We start from the raw sequence: 22,745 nt of genomic DNA on the forward strand, positions 1-22,745 counted from the left end.
TGGTGTGGAATCTGTCAAAGGAAGAGCTTACACTCTTGCATTAACATGAACAGTGTATCATGTTCAACTGTGGCAGAAACAACGAACACATTTCTTGTAATTAACACAGTTATGAAGCTATGGGCGAGATTAGGTGCAGTTATATTTCAGAGGCAGATCAGTCATTGTCACTTAAGTTCTGTATGTAACGGGGAGTTGTGAGAAATGCAGTGGCGACTTCCTTGCACATATGTGCTTAGCGTATTTAAGGGCTGACTTAGTGTCAGTGAAAAGTGAAAAACTGCGCCTTCCCATAAAATGTGACTCTGAGCTTTGCTGGGTATAGCATAGCATAGGGAATGGAGGTATTCTGCAAGATACGTTTCACTGGCGTGAACTCTCTGAGTGCCGCCTGGACAGCGAGCATGTAGTCAGGAAAAAAGGAGAGAGAGTTACTTTGAGGAATCACAGGGCTCTTATCCCTAGCCGCTCTGAGGATTGCATCCCTGTCCCTGTAATTCAGAAGACGTGCAATTATTGGGCGAGGTGGGGCACCAGGCGGCGGCCTGGGACCCAAAGAGCGATGCGCATTCTCAGCGATAGGAAACTGCGAGAGAGTCAGCCCAAAGAGGTCTCGTAGCAGATCCTCTATGTAGGGTTCCATCTTCGGGATTGCTGTAAATTCCGGCAGACCTATAATACGGAGATTGTTGCGCCGAGAGCGTGCTTCCAAATCCTCATTTTTAGCTTTTATCACCGCTAGCACTTTTTCCATGTTTAGGATTAGAATTTTAGATTCAGTGTGTGAATCCTGGGTGTCCGACAACCTGTTTTCCAGGGTATCAATCCGGCCTTCCTGAACGTCTACACGTTTTTTATCTATTTCAAGACTTGATGTGAGAGCATCTATCTTATTGTCTACAGTTTTAATACTGGAGCGCACGCCCAGCAGGATGGTGCGCAGGTCTTTTTCCTGCTGTTACATAGGTTCTTTGGACCCTTGCACAGTGTCCAGCTCGGGCCTGCACCACTCGTCCTGGTCTGGCGCTTGTTCTCAAATGCTCCGCCTGCTTGGGGTCAGTACGTTGTTCGAATAAGGGAAGAGAAAATGTGCACCGGATGACTTGGGGCCAATGCAGGATAGCAGTGCTGCTGTCGCGTTCCCCAGTACCAATGAGTGGCAGAGACTACTTTGATTGCTGCTTTCGCCGTCACTAAGTGTGGCTTAATCACAAAGATTGCAGCCCTCAGGAGGTTGTCTAGCTCGGAATCTCAAAGGGGGAGCCAGCCGTCTCAGTGGTGCGCAGGTGGAGGCCAGTACGGAACGCCCAGCAGGGCTCGAGCAAGCCAGGACAAAGAGGGACCCACTGCCCCAAACCAGGCCTCCGTGTCCAGTTCTCAGGCATCGGAGGTCTGCAGGGGAAGATAGAGTCTCACCCGATGCCCTACTCACTCAGGCGCCAAAGCATCACAATGGCTCAGCCGGGGAGGAAGCGTGGCCAGGGGACTCTGCACCGTGGGGCCGAGCACACCAAGCACCCAAGCCCGGCCCAAACTGTGCCATGAACCGAATGCGGATTGGGCTAGCGCAGGAGAAGCGTGCAGGACTCCGCAATGCCGCAGCGCCCCTGTCCCACTTACCGTACCTCTTGGTCTCGCCGGGGCTCCTTATCTGCAAGTCTGTTCATCCGGTTGCCTCTGAGACTGCTGAGCCATCACGTACAAAGACTCTTCTTGTGGGCCGCCCAACCTCGTAGCAACAGGCCTCAAGCACGGGCCAGAGCACCACTAGTACCACTAGCGCCTCCACCTCCGGTATCAGAGCGTCTCACTCGTCGCAAGGGTTGCCACAGGATGGAAATCAGGCACCGTACCACAGATCCCACCCGAAATGCCTGCTCTCAGCACTGGATACACGGTCCGGCTTATGCAGCGTCACTCTTGGCTCCAAGGGTACGCCATTCTAGGTGCATTCTCTATCGTTGCGCAGCAGCCATGATGTCTTCTCGGCCAGGCTGCAGTGAATCGGGCGAGATTTCTCGGCAATAACTCCACTCCCGTCTGCAAAAACGTCACCTAGGCAGTACCTGTCGGTGCAGCAGCACCTTCCGTCGGTAGGCATTAGTAGATTCAGATTTAAAATGTTGATTTTCAGGGTTAATCCGCATGGGTGCTTCTTTCCCTTGCTATAATTTGGTTCATCAGAACAATTTACTCTTTCTGCCTCGATTATACAAGCAGTCTAGTTTTATAGGCTCAATATGTACATAGTTAAATTCTGTCTCTTCTTTTATACTTACCTGTTTGCCTTACTTATCTGATCACCTTTCTATCTTCCCACTCTTACCTCTTTCTCTTGCTTTGATTTTCTCATCTCTCTTTATTCTATCCCCTGCCGTACATTCCCTTTTCTTCTTCTCATTAATATTGTCATCCTCATTCTGCAGACCCTTCTCCCCATAAGAAGATGCAGATGGCCATGGCTATGGCCAGCATGCCATTGGCCTTTGCAGACACAGACGAGCGTCCTTTCAAGGTGAACCTGACGGTGAGTCTTAGGTGGTGTAAGAGGCATCAGGGGTCTTCAGAAACAACTTGGGTTTGTGCATGCATCACTCCTCTCCTGCTCCTTTTGGAACTTAATGCTCCGACAGCCCCACACGTGGCCTCCAGCATAGGTTGCTCTGTTTTGCTTTTGACACAGTCTCATGGGAGGTCTTAAGTATGTTCTTCTATAATTTGCTCATCATACAGTCTAACATAGGCTTTCTGCATGTCCTTCTCGGACTCCTTCTTAATGCAATTTCACATGAGCGTTCTGCATGTGCTGCTATGGCTGACTCCTCACAGAGCTTCACACTCGCCTATTGTATGTCCTATTCTGATTCAGCCTCACATGGGCCTTTTGTACTACATGCAGGTTGCTCTTCATACAGCTTGACATGCCATTTGCATGCTCAGTTCTAATTCACTAGGCATGCAGGCTCACATAGGCGTCCTCTACCTCCTATTGCACTTTTCTCTTGCAGTTCTACGTTTATCTTTTCTCTACATGTGCCTTTCTGCTGCACCATTGTCACATCCCCAACCTGCTCCATACATTCGCTGCTTCTTTCTTTCTTGCAACCCTCTCATGATCCTCCTGCATGTTCTTCTCTGCTTCACACCTCACATAGCCTCACCAGGCACTCCTGCATGTCCAATCAAGATCTCGTTTTCTTCCAATCTCACATGGACCTGCAGCATGTACTGCCATGACTCGCTCCTCATACAGACTTGCGTCGTTCTCCAAATAGCTGTACTTTATTTCTACTCCTTATAATTAATGCTTCTACTTGGACATTCTTTCTGCATGTGCTTTACTGCTCCACCAGTGTTAAAATCTCACACTGGCCTCATGCACTCTCTGCTTCTCATGGGCGTTTCTGTTTTGCAGTATTTCATCCTTCATATTACCTCACCAAGACTATTACATGCCCTGCTTAGATTCAGTATTAGTACTGGCCTCACACTGGCCTCTTGCTTTTTCTGCTATAATACCATTGCTGTATCTCACCGGTCTCCTGCAAGGCTGTTATCGCAACCAAGCTGTGCAGACCTTGACTATAATAAAAGTGCGCAGCACCCCAGCAATAGGGCTTCTGGCTCTTCATCACGCCACCTCCCTTCGCCTAACACACAATCCATAGCTTTCTTATTCCTCTGTCCAATTGAACATGGTTAGAGTAAAGTGTAGGCTCTGCTCCTTTAAGATAATCCATATTGGCACATAACTCCCAATCTCTCCACCACCCACAGAAACTGGAGAACACGGCTAAGAGGAGCAACAAAATAGAAGATCACGTGAAGTACATCGTGGCGGTGAGAGATTCACATTTCTGTAAACATATCTGCCCATAAACTGTTATATGTCTTTGTCAGGATTTCATTAATGTTTCACATAGAAGAGGAAGCATGGCCTCAGGATTCTGCTTTAGATCAATGTATGCAGCAAACGCTTGAGCAGGGTGAATGATGTGCCCAGACACCTAAGGGTTGGGTTCCTCTCTAGCGTTACAGTGATGTGGTAATCCCGTACCCAAAAATACCAATAGTGTAGCGCTTGTTTTTGACGGAGTACAATACTAGTGCACTAGTTCTGCATCTCAGGAGAGGATACCATGGTACTGCTGCATGTTTTCTCTATATCAAGGAGCAATTCTTGGAATGTATTGTATTTTCCCTTCTGCTGGGATTTGTTTGGTGGAGAAACCTCTGGCAAGCGGTAACGTCTGCAAATCTGCTTAATGCACCTGAATCAGGATTCCTTCAGAGAGGGGAAAGAGGCCTTATGTGTTAGGTTTAAAGCTGTATCAGTTTTGGATCATTACCAAGTTTGCCCCTCTCAGGTATCTGTGACTTTTTGCCTCCACTCCCTCATAATAGATTGCTGCCTCTGATATCGTAGACACCGGCTATTGCGACAAGATCTGATGTTGCTAAATCACACGTATGTATTCAGACCAAGGGCCTCATTATGAGTTTGGCGGTCTCGCAGTGGGCCGTCAGGCCAGGGCCCCCCCTGTGAGAACACCAAACCCGTAGTCACAACGTCCTCCAGATTAGGACCTACATCCTGGTCTGGCAGGCAGTGCTTTGGCGGGCCCACAGCTGTGCCTTTCTAAGGCTCATATGTGAATCTTAGAAAGGCAGCGCCATGGGACCACCAAAGCAAGTTCCAGCATGGAATGAAATGCACCATGTCGTGCATTTCTTTCCGTGATGAAACTGGAGGTGCAGACATATGGGGGGCACCCCTGTAAACAGAGGCAGCTGGAACCCTGTAGGGCCCCCGTTGTTGCCTCTCTGCCACCCTTTTCATGGTGGTCACACCGCTATGAAAAGGGTAGCGGTGAGGCCACTCATAATATGCTTGGTGGTGCCAGCTGCGTCACTGCCAGCATATTCTACCCAAAAAAAGGACAGCGTCCCAGCGGGATCCTTGATCCGGGCAATGTCGGCAGTCTGACCGCCACAGTGTAATACCGAGGGCAGTCCAGCAGTGTGGCAGTAGTCAGACCACCACCACGACTACAGTGTGTAGTCATAATAAGGCCCGTAAACAGTTTAAACTTAGCTATAAAGCAACAGTGCACTCTACAGTAAGTGTGGTTACAATGCATCAACAGGTAAAGATTAGTTTGGCAGTGGGCTGCTGCAAGGGAAGTAGGGTATTGTGGGATTTGGGGTGAGAGCGACCGGCCAGATAGCAGGCAAGGTGTGCGAGCAGTAGGCCCTATGGTTGGTGCAGCAGCAAGCATATGTGTGGGGTTGCAGAAAGGGGTATATGGAAGCATTTATGTAATGTTGGTAAACAAGATGTTGCCATGGAATGAGGTGCTGTCTGATCAGTAGGCTCTTAAGCTTTTTTTCTGTTGTGGATGTGGGATGGTGCTTGACGGATTATGATTGAGGTAGATTTCCACATCCACGGAAGGTAAAAGGTCAAGGCATGTCTTCTGGGCTTGCACTGCTTGCACTCATTGGATTACAGTCTGGCTATTATGCTACTTTATGTCCTTCAATTTCCTCCAAATGCTTAATATCATTAGAGATGAGAACAAACTTCATTTGGGTTGAGTACAGCTTGAGGGAGGTCTTAGATATCCATGGTGTGTGTGTGGTTGTGAGACATGTTATAAATTATAATTTATAATCTGGGCAATGCCATAGACAAATGAGTGCCTCATGTGGTGCTTGGCCTCTTGTACCCATTCATGAATTGGTGATGTCTTTGGTTGGTAGTAAGACTTCCAAGGGGCTTCCTGTAGAAACCCCTAAGTAGTTAGTTTAGTTTTAGTATTTGACACATTATCTTAAGACAAAAAAACACCACACGTTTCCTCCTAAAAAAGTAATATCTATTGAATGTAAGTCTTAACAATTGAATATTCTAGAAAATGATCCAGAATGTGTGCGGAATTTTGTGGAAAAGCTTCATCTTAAATGAATGATGCTTTTATTGGTCCTTGGTGGCTATATTGTTGTGGGTTGGAAATGCATTTTACCCTAGCTGAAGATTTATGACAGCCTTTTCCGTGAAACATTTCTGTTGTATTTCTTTTTACTTATAATATGTGTAGTTTATAGTGCCTAAATTACTCCTACTGGCAGACTGTACATTCTACAGTACACAACTTCTACTTAACAATACCAACATACCACGCATAAAGTATGACGCTCGTGCATACATGCAATAAATAAATTGGTTACTAGAGCTAATAATATTTCTGTTAATAACTCACTTTTGGTGCTAGAAGGGCTTGTCCCTGTGGGTACTTTCTCATCTTGAGCTCATATGAAATACTTCCATTAAGGATATGACTTGTATTCCATTTTATTTGTTATTTTGTTACTGCATTTGAAAAGCTCCAGGACATAATGACACTGAGCAAAACATGCTGGCTGATCACACAAAACGTTAAATCATTTAGTGTTTCACAAAGGAATGTTTATAAATGAATAAAATCACAGAATTCGAATGATAAAACAAAGAAACAATTCAAAACCATTGATGAAAAAAGTAAAATGAAAGCAAAGTAAGACTCCCAGCCTGCCATTTCTGGCTGGCAGAGCAGTTGTCAAGTGTTAACTCTACTTTGCCATTTAAATTAACAGCAGAGCCCGAACCTTCCTTTTTAATATTTCTAAAACACCAACAAGGCAAGCCTACAGAGCTCTAAAGGCAGGGTGCATTATATGAAAAGTTTGCACATGTGCGTCTTAACTTTACATGTCCTGAAAGTAACAAAAGAAAACAGCAGTCATTTTTACTATAGAAAAGCTAGTAGCCCCATTTGAGAGAAGAGATATACATGCTGACAACTCAGCAGTTCTAATTTCTGAGTGGGACAACTAAATATAATACATTGATGCATTAAACATGACTTGATGGTCAAGTCGAATTTAATGTAACTTTTGAACAATGGCAACTTTAGTAAACAGCCACTTTTTTGCCCAAAGGTTCTAGGGACCATTACGGTTGCTCAACACAAGACAAGCATTCGGTCCTGCTGAGTGGAGTTGTGAACGACTCTCAGGAAGGAACACAAAGGGCTTGCTATTGGATGAGGTGTGATCTCTTCTTGGCAGGAAGGCTAAACGGGGTGTTTGCTCAAAAGGCGACCTACAAAGGGGAAGCTGCCTTTGAAGGGCAAGAGGGATTGATCTTTTGTTCTTGCAGACCGGTTAGCATCAAGGACAGAGAGGGGAAAGCTGTGCTAAACATTTTTTTCAGTGGGTGTGTAGCCCCAGGCAGCCACACCTTAGGGTGGGCAAGGAAGCTCTACACACCAAGATAAGAGTTCAGCCATCTTAGGAGTGGGCAGAATGGTGCATTCTAGGCTAGCTAGATGCCATGCTTCACAGGAAGTCGTCACTAGGCGGGGGTATCTAATAGTCCATTATCTTGTAGTTGCCACATCCCCCAAGAGCACACATTGGGCATAAAAGTGGCTCCCAGATCTCACATTACAACTGTACTGAACTGTGGAGCAAAGAAAGCCTGCCCCGCTGTTCCCTGAACCCAGCAATGAGAGGCTGCACCAAGACTGGACTTCACCAGGTGCTCCTTGGGCTACCAAAGACAGGACTGTGCCTGGGTGCCCTGCTCGAAGAAGTGTTGTCTCTGACCCTCAGAGAGAAGTGACTCCAAAAGTTAGTTGGCTGACTTCCTGTTACAGCGACAGGGCCGCAAAGGCTGAAGAAGCGTACCTTGCGAACCCGGGGAGACCGAGTCTCGTATTTGTTGGAGTGCAATTTGGTCACCCTAGACGGATGTTATCCCCTGTTAAAGGGAACCACTGGTTTTAATGTAACCAGAGGCCAGTAGACCAGTGGCAACTGGTTTTTGGCTGGGCTTCAGACTTTAAGAGACATCGACCTCTGTGTCCAAAGTCGCCCCCTGTCACTGTGGAGTGAGGAGTAGCCCCAGGAAGACTCTTGATCAGCATCTTTAGCATCCTGTATCCCCTGCATCATAATAAACCACTTTTCTCACATGTCCTGGAAGATCACCAGCCCTCTCCTCCCCTTTAACCGTACACCTTCATGACAATAACCCCACTCTTCAAACTGTTCACCCACATAAATGTGGTATGACACAAAATCCCTTCAGTTGTCAACTTCCATTGGATGAATTTTAGTTGTCACAGCAACGTGAGATGTACCCTTACTAACGTAGGGGATAGCGTCAATAACAAAGCAACAAGATAATGTCCCCACGTTCCTCATAGTTTCTTTCATACTATCCACTCATCACTCTACTCATCCACACAGTCAATTTCTGAACTCTTCAACATGTGAGAATGTTTGCTATGTTGCTTTTTTATCTGAATTCAACAACACTATTAAAACAAATTCTATAGAGAAATCTTTGAAGGAGCAAATTCAGTTTTAACCATTTATATAAAAAAGATTTTATAGTGTAATCACACATGTAAAAAAAATGTTTTTTTGTTAAAATGATTGAGGCTATTATATCAACTGGAGTTTGCCCCCAAGACTTCAATACCTCATGAATACAATTCATCAATCAATATCTATACATAGTTACAATAACCACATTATATACCAAACAATCACAAACAAATGCAAAGGAATTTTATATAATCACATCTGGCTTATAACCGCTAATATTTAAAACACATGTACATGTTTTTAAATTGTAGTGGTAATAAGCCAGATGTGATTATATAAAATTCCATAAAAGATTTCTCTACAGATTTTTTTAATAGTGTTGTAGAATTGAGACAAGAACAGCAACATAGCAAACATTGTCACATGTAGAAGAGTTCAGAAATTTAGGGGCATATTATCAAGGACGGCATTAAAAATTATTGCCGGTTTAGCAGCAGAAAACGGCCGCTAAAGCAGCGGTAATGGGCTTGATAATATGCCCTTGAGAATTCCAATAGAACTCCATGTTCTGGTGTGAACATGGGCTTCTATTGGAATTCTCCAGGGCATATTATCCAGCCCATTATCACCGCTTTAGCTGTAGTTTTCTGCCGCTAAACCGGCGATAATTTTAACGCCGTTCTTGATAATATGCCCCCCAGTGTGTGGATGAGTAGAGTGATGAGCGGGTAGTATGAAAGAAAATCTATTAGGAATGTGGGGGACATTATCTTGTTACTTTGAATTTTAGTTGTCAAGTGATGTTGGCATAAAGTGCCAAGAGCTGAAGTAATTAGCTAACAAATAGCATGCAACATAACAGAGATGGCTTTGTGTGTAGATATGCCCATCTCTAGACAGCAACAATGGCTTTGTGTGTTATGTTGGAGTTTTGACTAAAGTGATGGCTCTATGTGTTGCCACGTCTTTCTCTAGACAGCAGCTCTTTTGCAGATATGCACATTATGCGGCTTAGTCTGTAGACTGCAGTTCAACACTGTGTAGATCTGACCCATTGCAAAATGCAGAGGTAACTCCATGAGTGAATATGTCTGTCACTGGCCAGCAACAGGGGCTTTATTGGTGAATATACCTTTATCTTACATAGGAGAGTTGGTTATCTGTGTGTATATCTACATTGGAAGCAGAGATAGTTCTAAGTGGGGCTGCATTTTGAAAGCAGAGATGCCTGTGTGTATGTGGATATTGTTCATGTATAAATATTTCAGCCTGTAGATAACAGAGATTTTGAACTTATTTAAGAACTGCAAGGCAGATAAGCATCTCAAATAAAAAATGACCGCTCCTCTGCAGTCATACCCACTGTAAAGAAGGGCCAGCGCATTCCTCCCTAGGATGGAGCACCCACCTTTGCCAAGTGCATAAAAGCTTGTTTTCAGGAAGGGAAACAGTCTATGTTTGTTTATATGTGATCTTTCCATGGCTAATAGATCTATTGCTGGAAATTTGGGCCGTTTTGTTGTGAAGAAAAAAGACAGAAATGTTATTTTGCAAGCACAGATATCACAGTGAACACTAGAAAAATCAACTTTTTGTTTTTTGTATGCCTCTTTATCCAAGTAGGCTTATAAAAGTTGCAGAGGATGCAAGTATGAAAATTTCCCACATAACTCAATCTCTTTCCCTGCTTGTCTTAAGTCTTTTTCATCTATTTCTTTTTGCAGAAGGACAATCCACAGGCGATATTGCCAGAATTTAATGACACCTACCTAGAGAACCTGAACAAGTTGAAGGGGTCCATGAATGATGCAGAGTGGAAGGTAGGTGTTCTGAAAGTGCTGGTTTCTCAGTCAGGATCAGTACTCCCTCCTAGGCATCTTCTTCGTCCCCCCAACACCCCCTAATTAAATTTAGTCTAGTGACGTGTTTAAGATCTATGCTCCCACTTATCGGCACCCACCTAAAACACTTCTTTTTATCGCTAAACTACCTGGTGCTCATGCCATCTAGAACAACATTCCCTTAAGATTGTGTCAGCCATTCCAGGCAGCAAAACTGACTGTCAAAGAGGATCTGAGGCCTAGCTTAATTTTCAGATGAATGCATCTGCATCTAAGGGTACAGATATAAATTGTAGTGGTAAAGTAAAGAAGAGCACATTATGTTCTTTCTGTAACACTCTTTCTGATGGATATTCTAGCTACCAATGCAGATTCTTCACCTTTAAAATAAACCCAGCCACCAGACTGGACCTGGAAGATGTAAACAAATTTGCTCCTGTACACTGGTAGGTGGTCCACATTGATTTCGTTTCACCCAGGAAGTGAAGATGAAGCCACATATAAGCATCACTCCTGCACATCAACTTCAGTGTCTTTCTGAATTCTGTCCACACACTTGGGCACACAACCCAACAATAATCAGAGGTACCAGTGGGCAACTCTCTAAATCGAGACTCTTTTAAATAGGGGATTGGAGGGAACAGGGGGGGATAAGGGAACATTACCTTGGAACAGGGTGGAGGGAGGGTGTTGAGAAATCTGAAGTTAGATTTGCGAATCCACCTGAAAGAGCATTACCGAAGGTGAGGAACTTGTTCTTCTGAGGAATATTTCTAATTGTAGATTCCTCACCTGCATAATAAATATCAAAGCAGGAGCTACCACAGTTGTGGGACTGTGGAATGGCTCATATCAAAAAGTCCTGCAGGACTATACAGACAAAATGCCCTTAACTTCAGATTTGGTTGCAAAGGCAATTGTGCTTTATGAACATGCGTACTGATGCCCACGTCACAGCCAGACAGTTGCCAAGGAAAGGGAATTTGCATGTCAGTGCAGTGGTAGCAGCCTTGGACCTGGTGGAGGGGGCCCTTAACCCCTCCGGAGACTGCTTCTTGGCCAGTTCATAGCAGATATTGATGCAGTGATGATTACCTACCTTGACAAAGTCCTTTTCTGCTCTTCCTTGCCTTTATTTGCCCCAGAGAACCCCAAAAAGAGCTGATCATCTACCTGATGGTCTTTGGTGCGATGAGTGGTAAATGCTTGAAGCTCTTTTAAGGTCCAGTCGATGGATTCTCTCCTCTCTTTCGAAAGAACGTTGGGCGTGTGATGGATTGTCAAAAATATAAAACAGTCACAACTTTAGGCAAAAATGTTTCCTTGGTCCTCAGCACTACTTTGTCTTGGAAAAAGGTGGCATAAGGCAGCTGCACTAATAGAGGTTAGAGTTCACTCATGGTACAAGCCAAAGTCACTGTGACTAGAAACAGACTTTAGAGCCAGGAGATGTAGCGGACAGCTGCGCATGGTTTCAATGACGTGCACATGAGGACAGTTAAGACAAAACTAATATCCCACTGTGGAATCACAAAGGGTTTGTGGTGAAACAAATATTAAATCTTTCAGAAAACTTATCACAAGATGTGATTTGAAAAAGGACGGCTGGTCTGGTAAACTTAAAAAGACCAAAAGGGCAGTCAGATAACCTATAATGAAGCGCCCACATCAAGTCCTTGTTGGCAAACAAAAATGTGTGGGGCGGGTAGAGGGGTAGCGTGGGAGGGAAAGTTTTATAATAATTAAAAAGAAAGGTATACTTACCTGAAACTGCCAGCCACCTCCCTAGCTTCTCTGAGCTAGGGCTGTATGTATCGGTATGGCATCGGGATAGAACTAGGGGGCATATCAGCAACGAACTGCGATATCGCAGAGCGTGCTTAGCGTGCGTTTGTATAACGCCGGATTAGATCGCCAAGATATTGCGTTATTTACACCGCTTATCTCCACAGCGATGTAAAATCCGGTGATAGCCGCGAAATGCAGGATTATCGCTTGGAATCCAGCGATAATCCTGCAGCGATAGAGGAATCCTTAGTGATAGAGAGATGTGGATTTAGCCGTTCAATCCACCTCCCATGTCAAAGATAGGTTAGTCAGGATCTATACAGATGTTAATTACCTGCGATAACCGCGGTTAAGCGGCTTTTAATATCACTATGGGTATCCGGGGCGGGCTTGTAAATACCACGAAGGACAGATAGTGATATTTTTAATGTAGTTTTGTTAGGGAGCACCTACTTTGCATCTCAGTAGCGATAGAGATGGCTAAGATGCGCAGCGTTAGAAAATCGGCTGCTAACATGCGCTGATGAATGTTAGCGCCACCTTGTTAATAGGGCGATAATATTATTGCCGCTTTAGCACCAAAATGTGCAGCTACTGCGGTGATACTGCCCTTGATAATATGCCCCTAGGTTGGGGGCGAGATTAATTTAGCTCAGACTTCAAAAGCACTATAGGAATGGGTACTTCTTCCAGTGCTGTTAATGTCCAAGAAACCAAAGTCGATTTTGGTGCTAAATTGGAAGTGTGTTTAAAAGTCCGAGCAGAACTGGAGGTGGGTTCAGGAGGATTAAGGGTGGACCCGCCGATTGTCCCCTACAGGCATATCTATAGGGGCCTGAAGGCATGCAAGAGGGAGCGCCACAAATCTATATTATGGCATCTCCACAGGCCTCAATCTGTTACAGTGTTGCCAATGGACCCAGTAACTCGCCATGCATTGGATCAGTAAAAGATCTGCTCCTTGGCAAAGGATTCAGAGAGAGGCCACAAGGCTCCTTGATGTTCTAGTGAAAGTGGCGGGACTGCACACAGAAAAAAATAATTTTGTTGGTAAAAACTTGTTAACTGCCGAAGGGGCAGAAAGAAGGGACCTGAAGGAGATCTACTTGGGTGGTGCTTATGTGCTGCTCCGATTCAGAAAAGGGGGTGGTGATGAACAGAGTGTCTGAATTAAGCAGACCACTCTTACCCAGTCCAAAGATCAGGGCTTGATCCATCACCGTTATTTATCTCACTGCACCATCCCAGCTCGGAACCTGGCTATATGCAAATCAGTCTGTCCCTGGCCCAGTGCACCATGGGAACAGGGCAGACTAAACTACCAAGTCAATTCTTCACCAGAAAGGAGACAAGCTACCGGGGACCGGTTTCTGGCATTTCAGCCGTCTTCGGCCCGGCTTGCTTGAACCCTGATGGTGCAGTGAGAAAGGGACTCGTGTCTGAGTATACCCTGCCACACCTATAGTGGCCAAAAACGATTCAGAAAAGGGGGTGGTGATGAACAGAGTGTCTGAATTAAGCAGACCACTCTTACCCAGTCCAAAGATCAGGGCTTGATCCATCACCGTTGTTTATCTCACTGCACCATCCCAGCTCAGAACCTGGCTATATGCAAATCAGTCTGTCCCTGGCCCAGTGCATCATGGGAACAGGGCAGACTAAACTACCAAGCCAATTCTTCACCAGAAAGGAGACAAGCTACCGGGGACCGGTTTCTGGCATTTCAGCCGTCTTCGGCCCGGCTTGCTTGAATCCTGATGGTGCAGTGAGAAAGGGACTCATGTCTGAGTATACCCTACCACACCTATAGTGGCCAAAAACGATTCAGAAAAGGGGGTGGTGATGAACAGAGTGTCTGAATTAAGCAGACCACTCTTACACAGTCCAAAGATCAGGGCTTGATCCATCACCGTTATTTATCTCACTGCACCATCCCAGCTCAGAACCTGGCTATATGCAAATCAGTCTGTCCCTGGCCCAGTGCATCATGGGAACAGGGCAGACTAAACAACCAAGCCAATTCTTCACCAGAAAGGAGACAAGCTACCGGGGACCGGTTTCTGGCATTTCAGCCGTCTTCGGCCCGGCTTGCTTCAATCCTGATGGTGCAGTGAGAAAGGGACTCATGTCTGAGTATACCCTGCCACACCATTCCCAGTATAAGAATTGGCTTGGTAGTTTGGTCTGCCCTGTTCCCATGATGCACTGGGCCAGGGTCAGACTAATTTGCATATAGCCAAGTTCTGAGCTGGGATGGTGCAGTGAGCTAAAAAACAGTGATGGATCAAGCCCTGATCTTTGGACTGGGTAAGAGTGGTCTGCTTAATTCAGACACTCTGTTCATCACCACCCCCTTTTCTGAATCATTTCCGTCCACCATAAGCGTGGAAGGGTATACTCAGATGTGAGTCCCTAGCTCATTGCACCATCAGGATTCAAGCAAGCCGGGCCGAAGACGGCTGAAATGCCAGAAACCGGTCCCCGGTAGCTTGTTTCCTTCCCAGTATAAGAATTGGCTTGGTAGTTTGGTCTGCCCTGTTCCCATGATGCACTGGGCCAGGGTCAGACTAATTTGCATATAGCCAAGTTCTGAGCTGGGATGGTGCAGTGAGCTAAAAAACGGTGATGGATCAAGCCTTGATCTTTGGACTGGGTAAGAGTGGTCTGCTTAATTCAGACACTCTGTTCATCACCACCCCCTTTTCTGAATCATTTTTGTCCACCATAAGCGTGGAAGGGTATACTCAGATGTGAGTCCCTAGCTCATTGCACCATCAGGATTCAAGCAAGCCGGGCCGAAGACGGCTGAAATGCCAGAAACCGGTCCCCGGTAGCTTGTTTCCTTCCCAGTATAAGAATTGGCTTGGTAGTTTGGTCTGCCCTGTTCCCATGATGCACTGGGCCAGGGTCAGAATAATTTGCATATAGCCAAGTTCTGAGCTGGGATGGTGCAGTGAGCTAAAAAACGGTGATGGATCAAGCCCTGATCTTTGGACTGGGTAAGAGTGGTCTGCTTAATTCAGACACTCTGTTCATCACCACCCCCTTTTCTGAATCATTTTTGTCCACCATAAGCGTGGAAGGGTATACTCAGATGTGAGTCCCTAGCTCATTGCACCATCAGGATTCAAGCAAGCCGGGCCGAAGACGGCTGAAATGCCAGAAACCGGTCCCCGGTAGCTTGTTTCCTTCCCAGTATAAGAATTGGCTTGGTAGTTTGGTCTGCCCTGTTCCCATGATGCACTGGGCCAGGGTCAGACTAATTTGCATATAGCCAAGTTCTGAGCTGGGATGGTGCAGTGAGCTAAAAAACGGTGATGGATCAAGCCCTGATCTTTGGACTGGGTAAGAGTGGTCTGCTTAATTCAGACACTCTGTTCATCACCACCCCCTTTTCTGAATCATTTATGTGCTGCTCCATCATCGATTCTGGGGAGGAACGAAGAGAAGGAGCTGCGTGGTGCCCCCTGCTGAAGGAAGGGAACACTGCTGTTTAAATCTTCCAGATACAGTTTGGTGCTTGGGGTTAGTCTGAAGGTGAGGAAGAACAAAAGTTACTTACCTGTAAACTGTGGTTCTCCAGTATTGGTGTCTTTCATAGATTCACATGCTTGAATATTCCCCGTCATCGAAGTGGGAGTCCCACGGTACATAAATAGCAGTAATATATATATGCATGTATACATGAGAAATATCATAAATAAAATATACATACATATAATGCAATAGAAATGAAAACTTGAAAAAGTACCATAGAACAGAATAGGCCCATTGAAAAGCCCAAGGGAGAATTCACTTTAGTAACATATCAGAATCATAATGTGTTGGTCCACATTCCAGCCAATCAGGCTGTAGCCTCCTCTAGAACCTTCTCCTCAGTAGCCCAAGTCCTCAGATTTTCGTAGCACAAGTAAGAACAAATGCTTGAGGAGAAGAGAGACTCTGAGGGGAGGATGGGAGGGTCGCATGTGATTCTATGAAAGACACCAATACTGGAGAACCACAGTTTACAGGTAAGTAACTTTTGTTCTTCTCCAGTATTAGGGGTGTCTTTCATAGATTCACATGCTTGAATAAGAGTAGAAAGCAGTAAATCATGCATTAGTCATAAAGGAATATACAAATTAAGTCTTGGCAAAACATATCACTTAATAAGCAATAAAAACCAAAACATGACAAAAACCTTTATGACTGGAGGCGGGTAGCAACAGAGGCTCACCTTTATCGGAAAAGATTCCGCAGCACCGCTTGACCTACTGCCGCATCCGCGGCATCTGTTGATTGCAGGCAGTAGTGCTTCGTAAAAGTATGGCTGCTAGACCAAGTAGCAGCTCTGCAGATGTGTCTCAGAGGTACCCCCGCAAAGAGGGCAGCAGAAGTCTACACAGCTCTCGTGGAATGAGCTCGAGCCGGAGCAGGAAGGGGCTTGCCAGCCCGTTGATGAGAGTAGGATATGGCAGACGATATCCATCTGGTGATAGTCTGTTTGGTTACAGATTGCCCTTTGCACACTGGGCCATATGCTACAAATAATTGATCAGTTTTTCTAAATGTAGCTGTGCGTTGAATGTAAAATTTGAGGCAACGCTTCACATCCAGAGTGTGCAAAGAGCGTTCCGCTGCAGATTGAGGTGCAGGGAAGAAAGTCTTAAGGACAATTGGTTCATTGAGATGGAAGTCACTGGGAACCTTAGGAATAAAACTGGGATTTGTTCTCAAAGTAACATCCTCGTTGGAGAACTGTAGAAATGGTGGCTGTATAGTAAAGGCTTGGATGTCGCTGACGCGCCTGGATGAGGTCAGAGCAAGCTAAAGAGCCACTTTCCAAGTGAGGAATTTTAGATTGGAAGAATGGATGGGCTCGAATGGAGGCAGAAGTAGTTGAGACAAAACTAAGTTCAGTCGCCAAGAAGGTGGGGGCCGACGGATTGGTGGGAACATCCGAAAAAGGCCCTTGAAGAATTGTCTGATTATCCTGGAAGAGTACAAAGATGTTACGCCATCATGGCGAAAACGAGAAATTGCAGCTTGAAAAACCTTTAGAGTGGAGTGTGATAGTCCTGATCTTGCTAGTGACAAAAAGAACGGCAAGATTTGTTCTGGCTGAGCACACATGGGATGGAGGGTTTTAGTGGAACACCAAGCACAGAAACGCTTCCACTTCAACTGGTAAGTTTTGATGGTAGATGGAGCGCGAGCACTAGCTAGCACCGCCCTACAATCCTTGTCGATATTCATGTGTGTAAATTCATTGTACTCAGGTTCCAAGCATGGAGTTGGAGATATGCTGGGTCCGGATGGCATATTTGACCTTGCTGCATCGTGAGAAGATGTGGCAGAGGATGCAATTGTATCGGATTTGTCAGAGAGAACAGAAGAAGATCTGAGAACCAAGGACGTCTCGGCCATTTGGGTGCGATCAGGATTATTCGACACGGTTGGAACCTCATTCTGTGTAACAGACGAGGAATGAGCGGCAGTGGAGGGAATGCATAGATGAAGTCGTTCGACCAGTCTATTGAAAAGGCATTCCCGCTCGACTCCTTGTGTGGATGCCGGCTCGCAAACCGTTGACACTTCCTGTTGAGAACAGTTGCAAAGAGATCCAACTGTGGTCGGCCCCACTGTCGGAAGATGAAATCCAACGTTGGTTGGTTGATTTCCCATTCGTGGTTGTCCGAGAGGGCTCTGCTGAGCGAGTCCGCCAGCACATTGGCCACGCCTGGTACATGGACAGCTGTGAGATGTATTTGCTGTTGGATGGCCCAATCCCATATTTCCTGTGCCAGTTGTGACAGCACGAGAGACCTTGTGCCGCCCTGTTTGTTGATGTGGTGCATGCTGGTGGTGTTGTCCGTTTTCACCAGCAATGTTTGTCCCTGCACTACTCTCCGAAAGGACTTCAAGGCCAAGAAAATCGCCAGTAGTTCTAAGCGATTTATGTGCCAAGTGCGCTGAAACGCCGTCCATTTTCCCTTCACGGACATGCCGTCGAGATGTGCACCCCAACCTTCCAGGGAAGCGTCTGTTGTCAGTGTAAGTGTTGGTGGTTCGTCTTTGAATGAACGACCTGTCGCTATGTTTGGAGGATGAGCCCACCACTCCAAAGCTTTTTGAATGCGGGCGTTAGATGGATCTTGTCTTTGAACGACCCCGATACCTGCTTCCACTGGCTGTCTAGTTCTTCTTGTAGGACTCATGTGCAATCTGCAGTTGGGAATCAGTTGAATGCACGAAGAAGCCATGCCGAGGAATGATTTGTACATCCGGACAGAAACGTACTGTCTTGACTGCAGGAACTGTACTTTCTGTAACATTCGGCCCTGTCTCTCCTGTGAAGCGAACACTTGCCCCAGCCGAGAATCGAGCGAGGCTCCTAGAAAATCTCGCTGTTGAGATGGTTGAAAGTGGGACTTTAGGCAATTGATGGAGAAGCCCAACGTTTCAAACAGGGATATGCAGACTGTGTGTTGTTCCGTTAATTGAAAAGTCCTGGCCTTTATCAGGCAGTCGTCCAGATACAGATAGAACTGGATGCCCTGTAAACGCAGGTAGGCAGCCACCGGGGCTAGAATCTTGGTAAATACCCTCGGTGCTGATCGAAGGCCGAATGGCAGGACCTTGAATTGATAATGAAATTGACCGACTGTAAAACGGAGATATTTCCTGTGCCTGGGATGAATAGGCACATGGAAATATGCATCTTGAAGGTCTATTGTTGAAAAGTACTCTCCTGGAATGAGGAAATTCAAGATTTGAAGTAGGGTTAGCATCTGAAAAGTCTTTGATGCGATGAACTTGTTTAGAGCTCTCAAATCTAAGATGGGGCGCCACTCTCCTGATTTTTTCCTTACTAGAAAGAAACGGGAGTAAAACCCCCTGCCGCGTTCACCTTACGGTACCAATTCTATGGCTCCTTTCCTGATCATAAGCTGCACCTGGGCCAACAGTTCCTTGAAATGGGGAGAAGGTGGACCCGAGGAAGGACGAGTGGGGGGGAATTTTGTAAATTCCAGGGTATGTCCTTTTAAAACAACGTCCAAGACCCATTGGTCGTTGGTAATGTGCGACCAATTGCAGAAGAACTTCGAGATTCGACCTCCAAGATGCACAGTCGTCTCACTGTTTCTTGTTGGTGTTCGCACCACCTCTGTAATTGGACTTACGCTGGTAAGGTCTGGAGGTGGATGAACGACCTTGGGACTGATAGGATCCCCTTTGTCTGTTATCATTGTAATTGTATGCTCGATATTGGCCTGTTCCAAGAAAAGTAGAGGTTCCTCCTCCTCTACCGCGTGCTCCACGAAATGGCCTTTTCCGATATTGAAGAGTTGTCAAGGACTTTGCTGTATCTGTGTCCTTCTTTATAAGTTCCAAAGCATCATCAACATGCTTACCGAATAAAGATTCACCGTCGTAAGGTAAATCTAACACTCTGGACTGGACCTCTGGACGGAAGGTGGTTGATTTCAGCCAGCCTTGACGGCGCAAGATTGCAGCACCCGCTAGTTGTCGGAAACCAGTGGAGGATATATCGACGGCACATTATTTCTGCTGAAATTTTTTCTCCTTCGAGAATGATGGCCTGCGCTTCATCCCGGATGGATTCGGGCATTTGAGTGATCAGACCAGTGATCTCAGACCACATTTGACGGTCGTAGCGACCTAGAATGGCTAAGGCGTTGGATGCTCTCACAGTTGTCGCTGCCATAGTGGTAAATTTTTTGCCAATTTAATCTAATTTACGGCCATCTTGATCAGGCGGAGATGTCAGGGGTATAGCCGGATTCCGAGATCTTTTTTGTGCCGCCTGAGTGATAACAGAATCTGCCTTAGGCTGTGAAACCAAACAGGCCGGAGAAGTAGGTGGCGCTTTATATTTTTTGTCCAATCTGGGCAGAACGACTGGTATGGAATTAGGACGTTCTATCAACTTTAGACCTTCTTCCCATATGTGGTCTAAGATAGAGATGGTATGCGTTTGCCGTTGAGGTAAGTCCTTAAAATCATACAAAAAAACATTCCGTTTGTTGCGCCTCGATTGTTAAGTGGAACCATTTCGCAGCACGAACCATAAGGTTATGGAAACTCGCGATATCCACTGGCGGCGAAGCTCTTGGTGATGCTGGTGGAGTAGAGGGTGTCTGAGCCCTATAATTGTCCCATTCCTGCATGTCATCATCAGTGTCGTTATCCCCAGTGTTATGAGGAGTTGGATTCTCATTATCAGTATCAGGATAAGCACCCGAAGGAGACGTAGGCGCGACAGGCGCCGGAGCTTGAGGCCTAGGTGCTGGAGACTGAGGTCGAGGTGCTGGAGACGGAGGTCGAGGAGCTGGAGACTGAGGTCGTGGCGCTGGAGACTGAGACCGGTGTACTTGAGGTGCCGGAGAAGGAGGCAACAATGGTGGAAACCTACGATTGTAGTTGTCCATTATATGTTGCAGGTTTTGCACCAATGACAGAGGAATTTGCGTAACCTGTTCGTAAGTAGTTGGTTGTGACCTATCGATTGGAAAAAGTACATTCCCATCTTCGACGTTATTATCCACATCCTCATCCTCGTCACTATACTCTTGACACTTAATGTGTAATTCAGAAGGACTGGATGCTGGTTCATAAGTTTGATCCATTTCAGAATCATTTCCGGACTCCTCTTCTCCAGATTGAAACAATTTTTCTGGAGGCTGAGATCCACTCCTTACTGGACTTAACTGAATGAGTGGTACAGTCTTGAGAGATGAGGCAGTAACCACTTTGAAGGTGGTAGTAGTCTGTAGGGGTTGGTGAGTCGTCAACGAGCCCGTCAACGAGATTTCCAAAGTCTTAGCACCCCCCTGTTGTTTTTGCGTCGTCGCTGCAGAAACCGGCGTAGGAATTAGCAGCTTACTCTTGGTCGACGTAGATTTTTTGGTCGTCGACGAGGCCGTCGACGAGGTTGCATTCTTCGCCGTCGACGATGAAGCTTTCGACGATGAGATAGTAGTCGTCGACGGAACAGTCGTCGACGGGGTGGCCACCGTCGACGGAGATGTTATCGTCGACGGGGCAGTCGTCGATGAGGAAGATCCGGTCGTCGGAACAGGCGTCGACGACGGTGGCTTGATCTTCGTCGACGGAGGAACCGTCGACGGGCGGCGTGTCGATGATGATTTCTTCGTCGACGGTTTGATCGGCGAGATCATAATAATAGACGAGATGGGTCTCACCTCTTGGCTGCTCGTCGACGAGATGGTCGTCGTCGTTGCCGAGCTGGTTGAAAGGGAAGAAGTGGTTGTCGACGTTGAAACTGCCAAAACTGACTTTGTAGTCGCTGAAGACGTCGACGAGCCCGTCGACGAGCCAATGCCCGTTTTAGAAGAGGAGGGCATAGTCTTGGGTCTAGACGCCAGAGAGCCAGGTCCCGTAGGCGCGCCCTGAAGCAAGTCTTGTGGGGAGACATCCTTGAGAGAACCCAACATTTTACTCTTTTTAAGAAAAGGAGAGGGAACTTCAGTCTCAGACCCACGCTTCTGAGAGGATTTTGAAAATCCAGATGACATACTCTCAGCATCGGAAACCACATTCTCAGATGTTTTCAACTTCTGTAGCCACAGAAGGAGACGGGCCTCTCTATCCCTCAATGTTTTAGGGGGAAAAGTGCGACAGAACTTGCAGGTAGAGGCAATGTGGTCCGGATAAAGACAGTAAATACACTTACTGTGTGGGTCCTCATGAAAAATGCGCAATTTACCACAGGATGGACAAGCCTTGAACAAAGTTTTCTTAGTAGAAGACATTTCTGAAGAAAAATAGCTAGAAACTGGAAAAAACTGAGCAGGGCTCAGGGAGACTCCCTTCACACGACGTCCGGTAGAAAATCTGAGGACTTGGGCTTCTGAGGAGAAGGTTCTAGAGGAGGCTACAGCCTGATTGGCTGGAATGTGGACCAACACATAATGATTCTGATATGTTACTAAAGTGAATTGTCCCTTGGGCTTTTCAATGGGCCTATTCTGTTCTATGGTACTTTTTCAAGTTTTCATTTCTATTGCATTATATGTAGGTATATTTTATTTATGATATTTCTCATGTATACATGCATATATATATATTACTGCTATTTATGTACCGTGGGACTCCCACTTCGACGACGGGGAATATTCAAGCATGTGAATCTATGAAAGACACCCCTAATACTGGAGAATCTATGGTTAGAAGTATCCATCAAACAACGTACCAACAAATAGCTTTGATTCTCTGCTAAAATTGTTTAACACACCTTGCCTCTTTTCACAGAATTAATTTATGTTTGTATTATGGGAGAATGGGGATACCAAGGTGACTAATGAATAGTTCTATAGCAAAATGTGAAGCCTAACTTGACTGATGAGCATAGCGTTCCTTCCTATGTTTGAAGTGATATATGGTAGTAAGAGAGACCAATGCATTCTGTATGTTTGGTGTCATTCCGGTGACGGATGCTGACTCACATACCCTTTCTTTCCTACAGTGTGAAAAATAGATCCATTATTTATCTCTTACGAGTGACTCATTGTCAGTTGCAGCACACTGTTGAACACACTATTTGCCTCACCCCCAGTGAAGGAAACAATGTATTTGGTTAATCATGATTCAATAATAAACAGAGCTTGTAAACCATTAACATTTATCTGCCATAGACTTATTTGCAAAAAGCGTTGAAGTAGGTCACAGACAAAAAACACACAAAATGTTCCCCTGTAAACACGGAAGTCTGCT

At 45.7% G+C, this 22,745-nt stretch overlaps 1 protein-coding gene across 4 annotated transcripts in view; it reads left to right on the forward strand.

Moving 5' to 3' along the window:
* The window catches only part of CD74 (CD74 molecule), a 60,038-nt gene that overhangs the window by 12,626 nt on the left and 24,667 nt on the right, over positions 1-22,745 (forward strand). For all 4 annotated transcript variants that reach the window (XR_015297542.1, XR_015297543.1, XM_086931300.1 and 1 more), the window contains exons 3-5: positions 2,427-2,527; positions 3,778-3,840; positions 10,101-10,196. Coding sequence is in view for 2 of the 4 variants with exons in the window: in XM_086931300.1 (XP_086787426.1) it covers positions 2,427-2,527; positions 3,778-3,840; positions 10,101-10,196 (260 nt within the window). In the remaining 2 variants the exon portion in view is untranslated. The remainder of the gene's footprint in view (positions 1-2,426; positions 2,528-3,777; positions 3,841-10,100; positions 10,197-22,745) is intronic.

Source organism: Lissotriton vulgaris, chromosome 7 (assembly GCF_964263255.1).
Source record: "Lissotriton vulgaris chromosome 7, aLisVul1.2, whole genome shotgun sequence".
NCBI lineage: Eukaryota > Metazoa > Chordata > Amphibia > Caudata > Salamandridae > Lissotriton > Lissotriton vulgaris.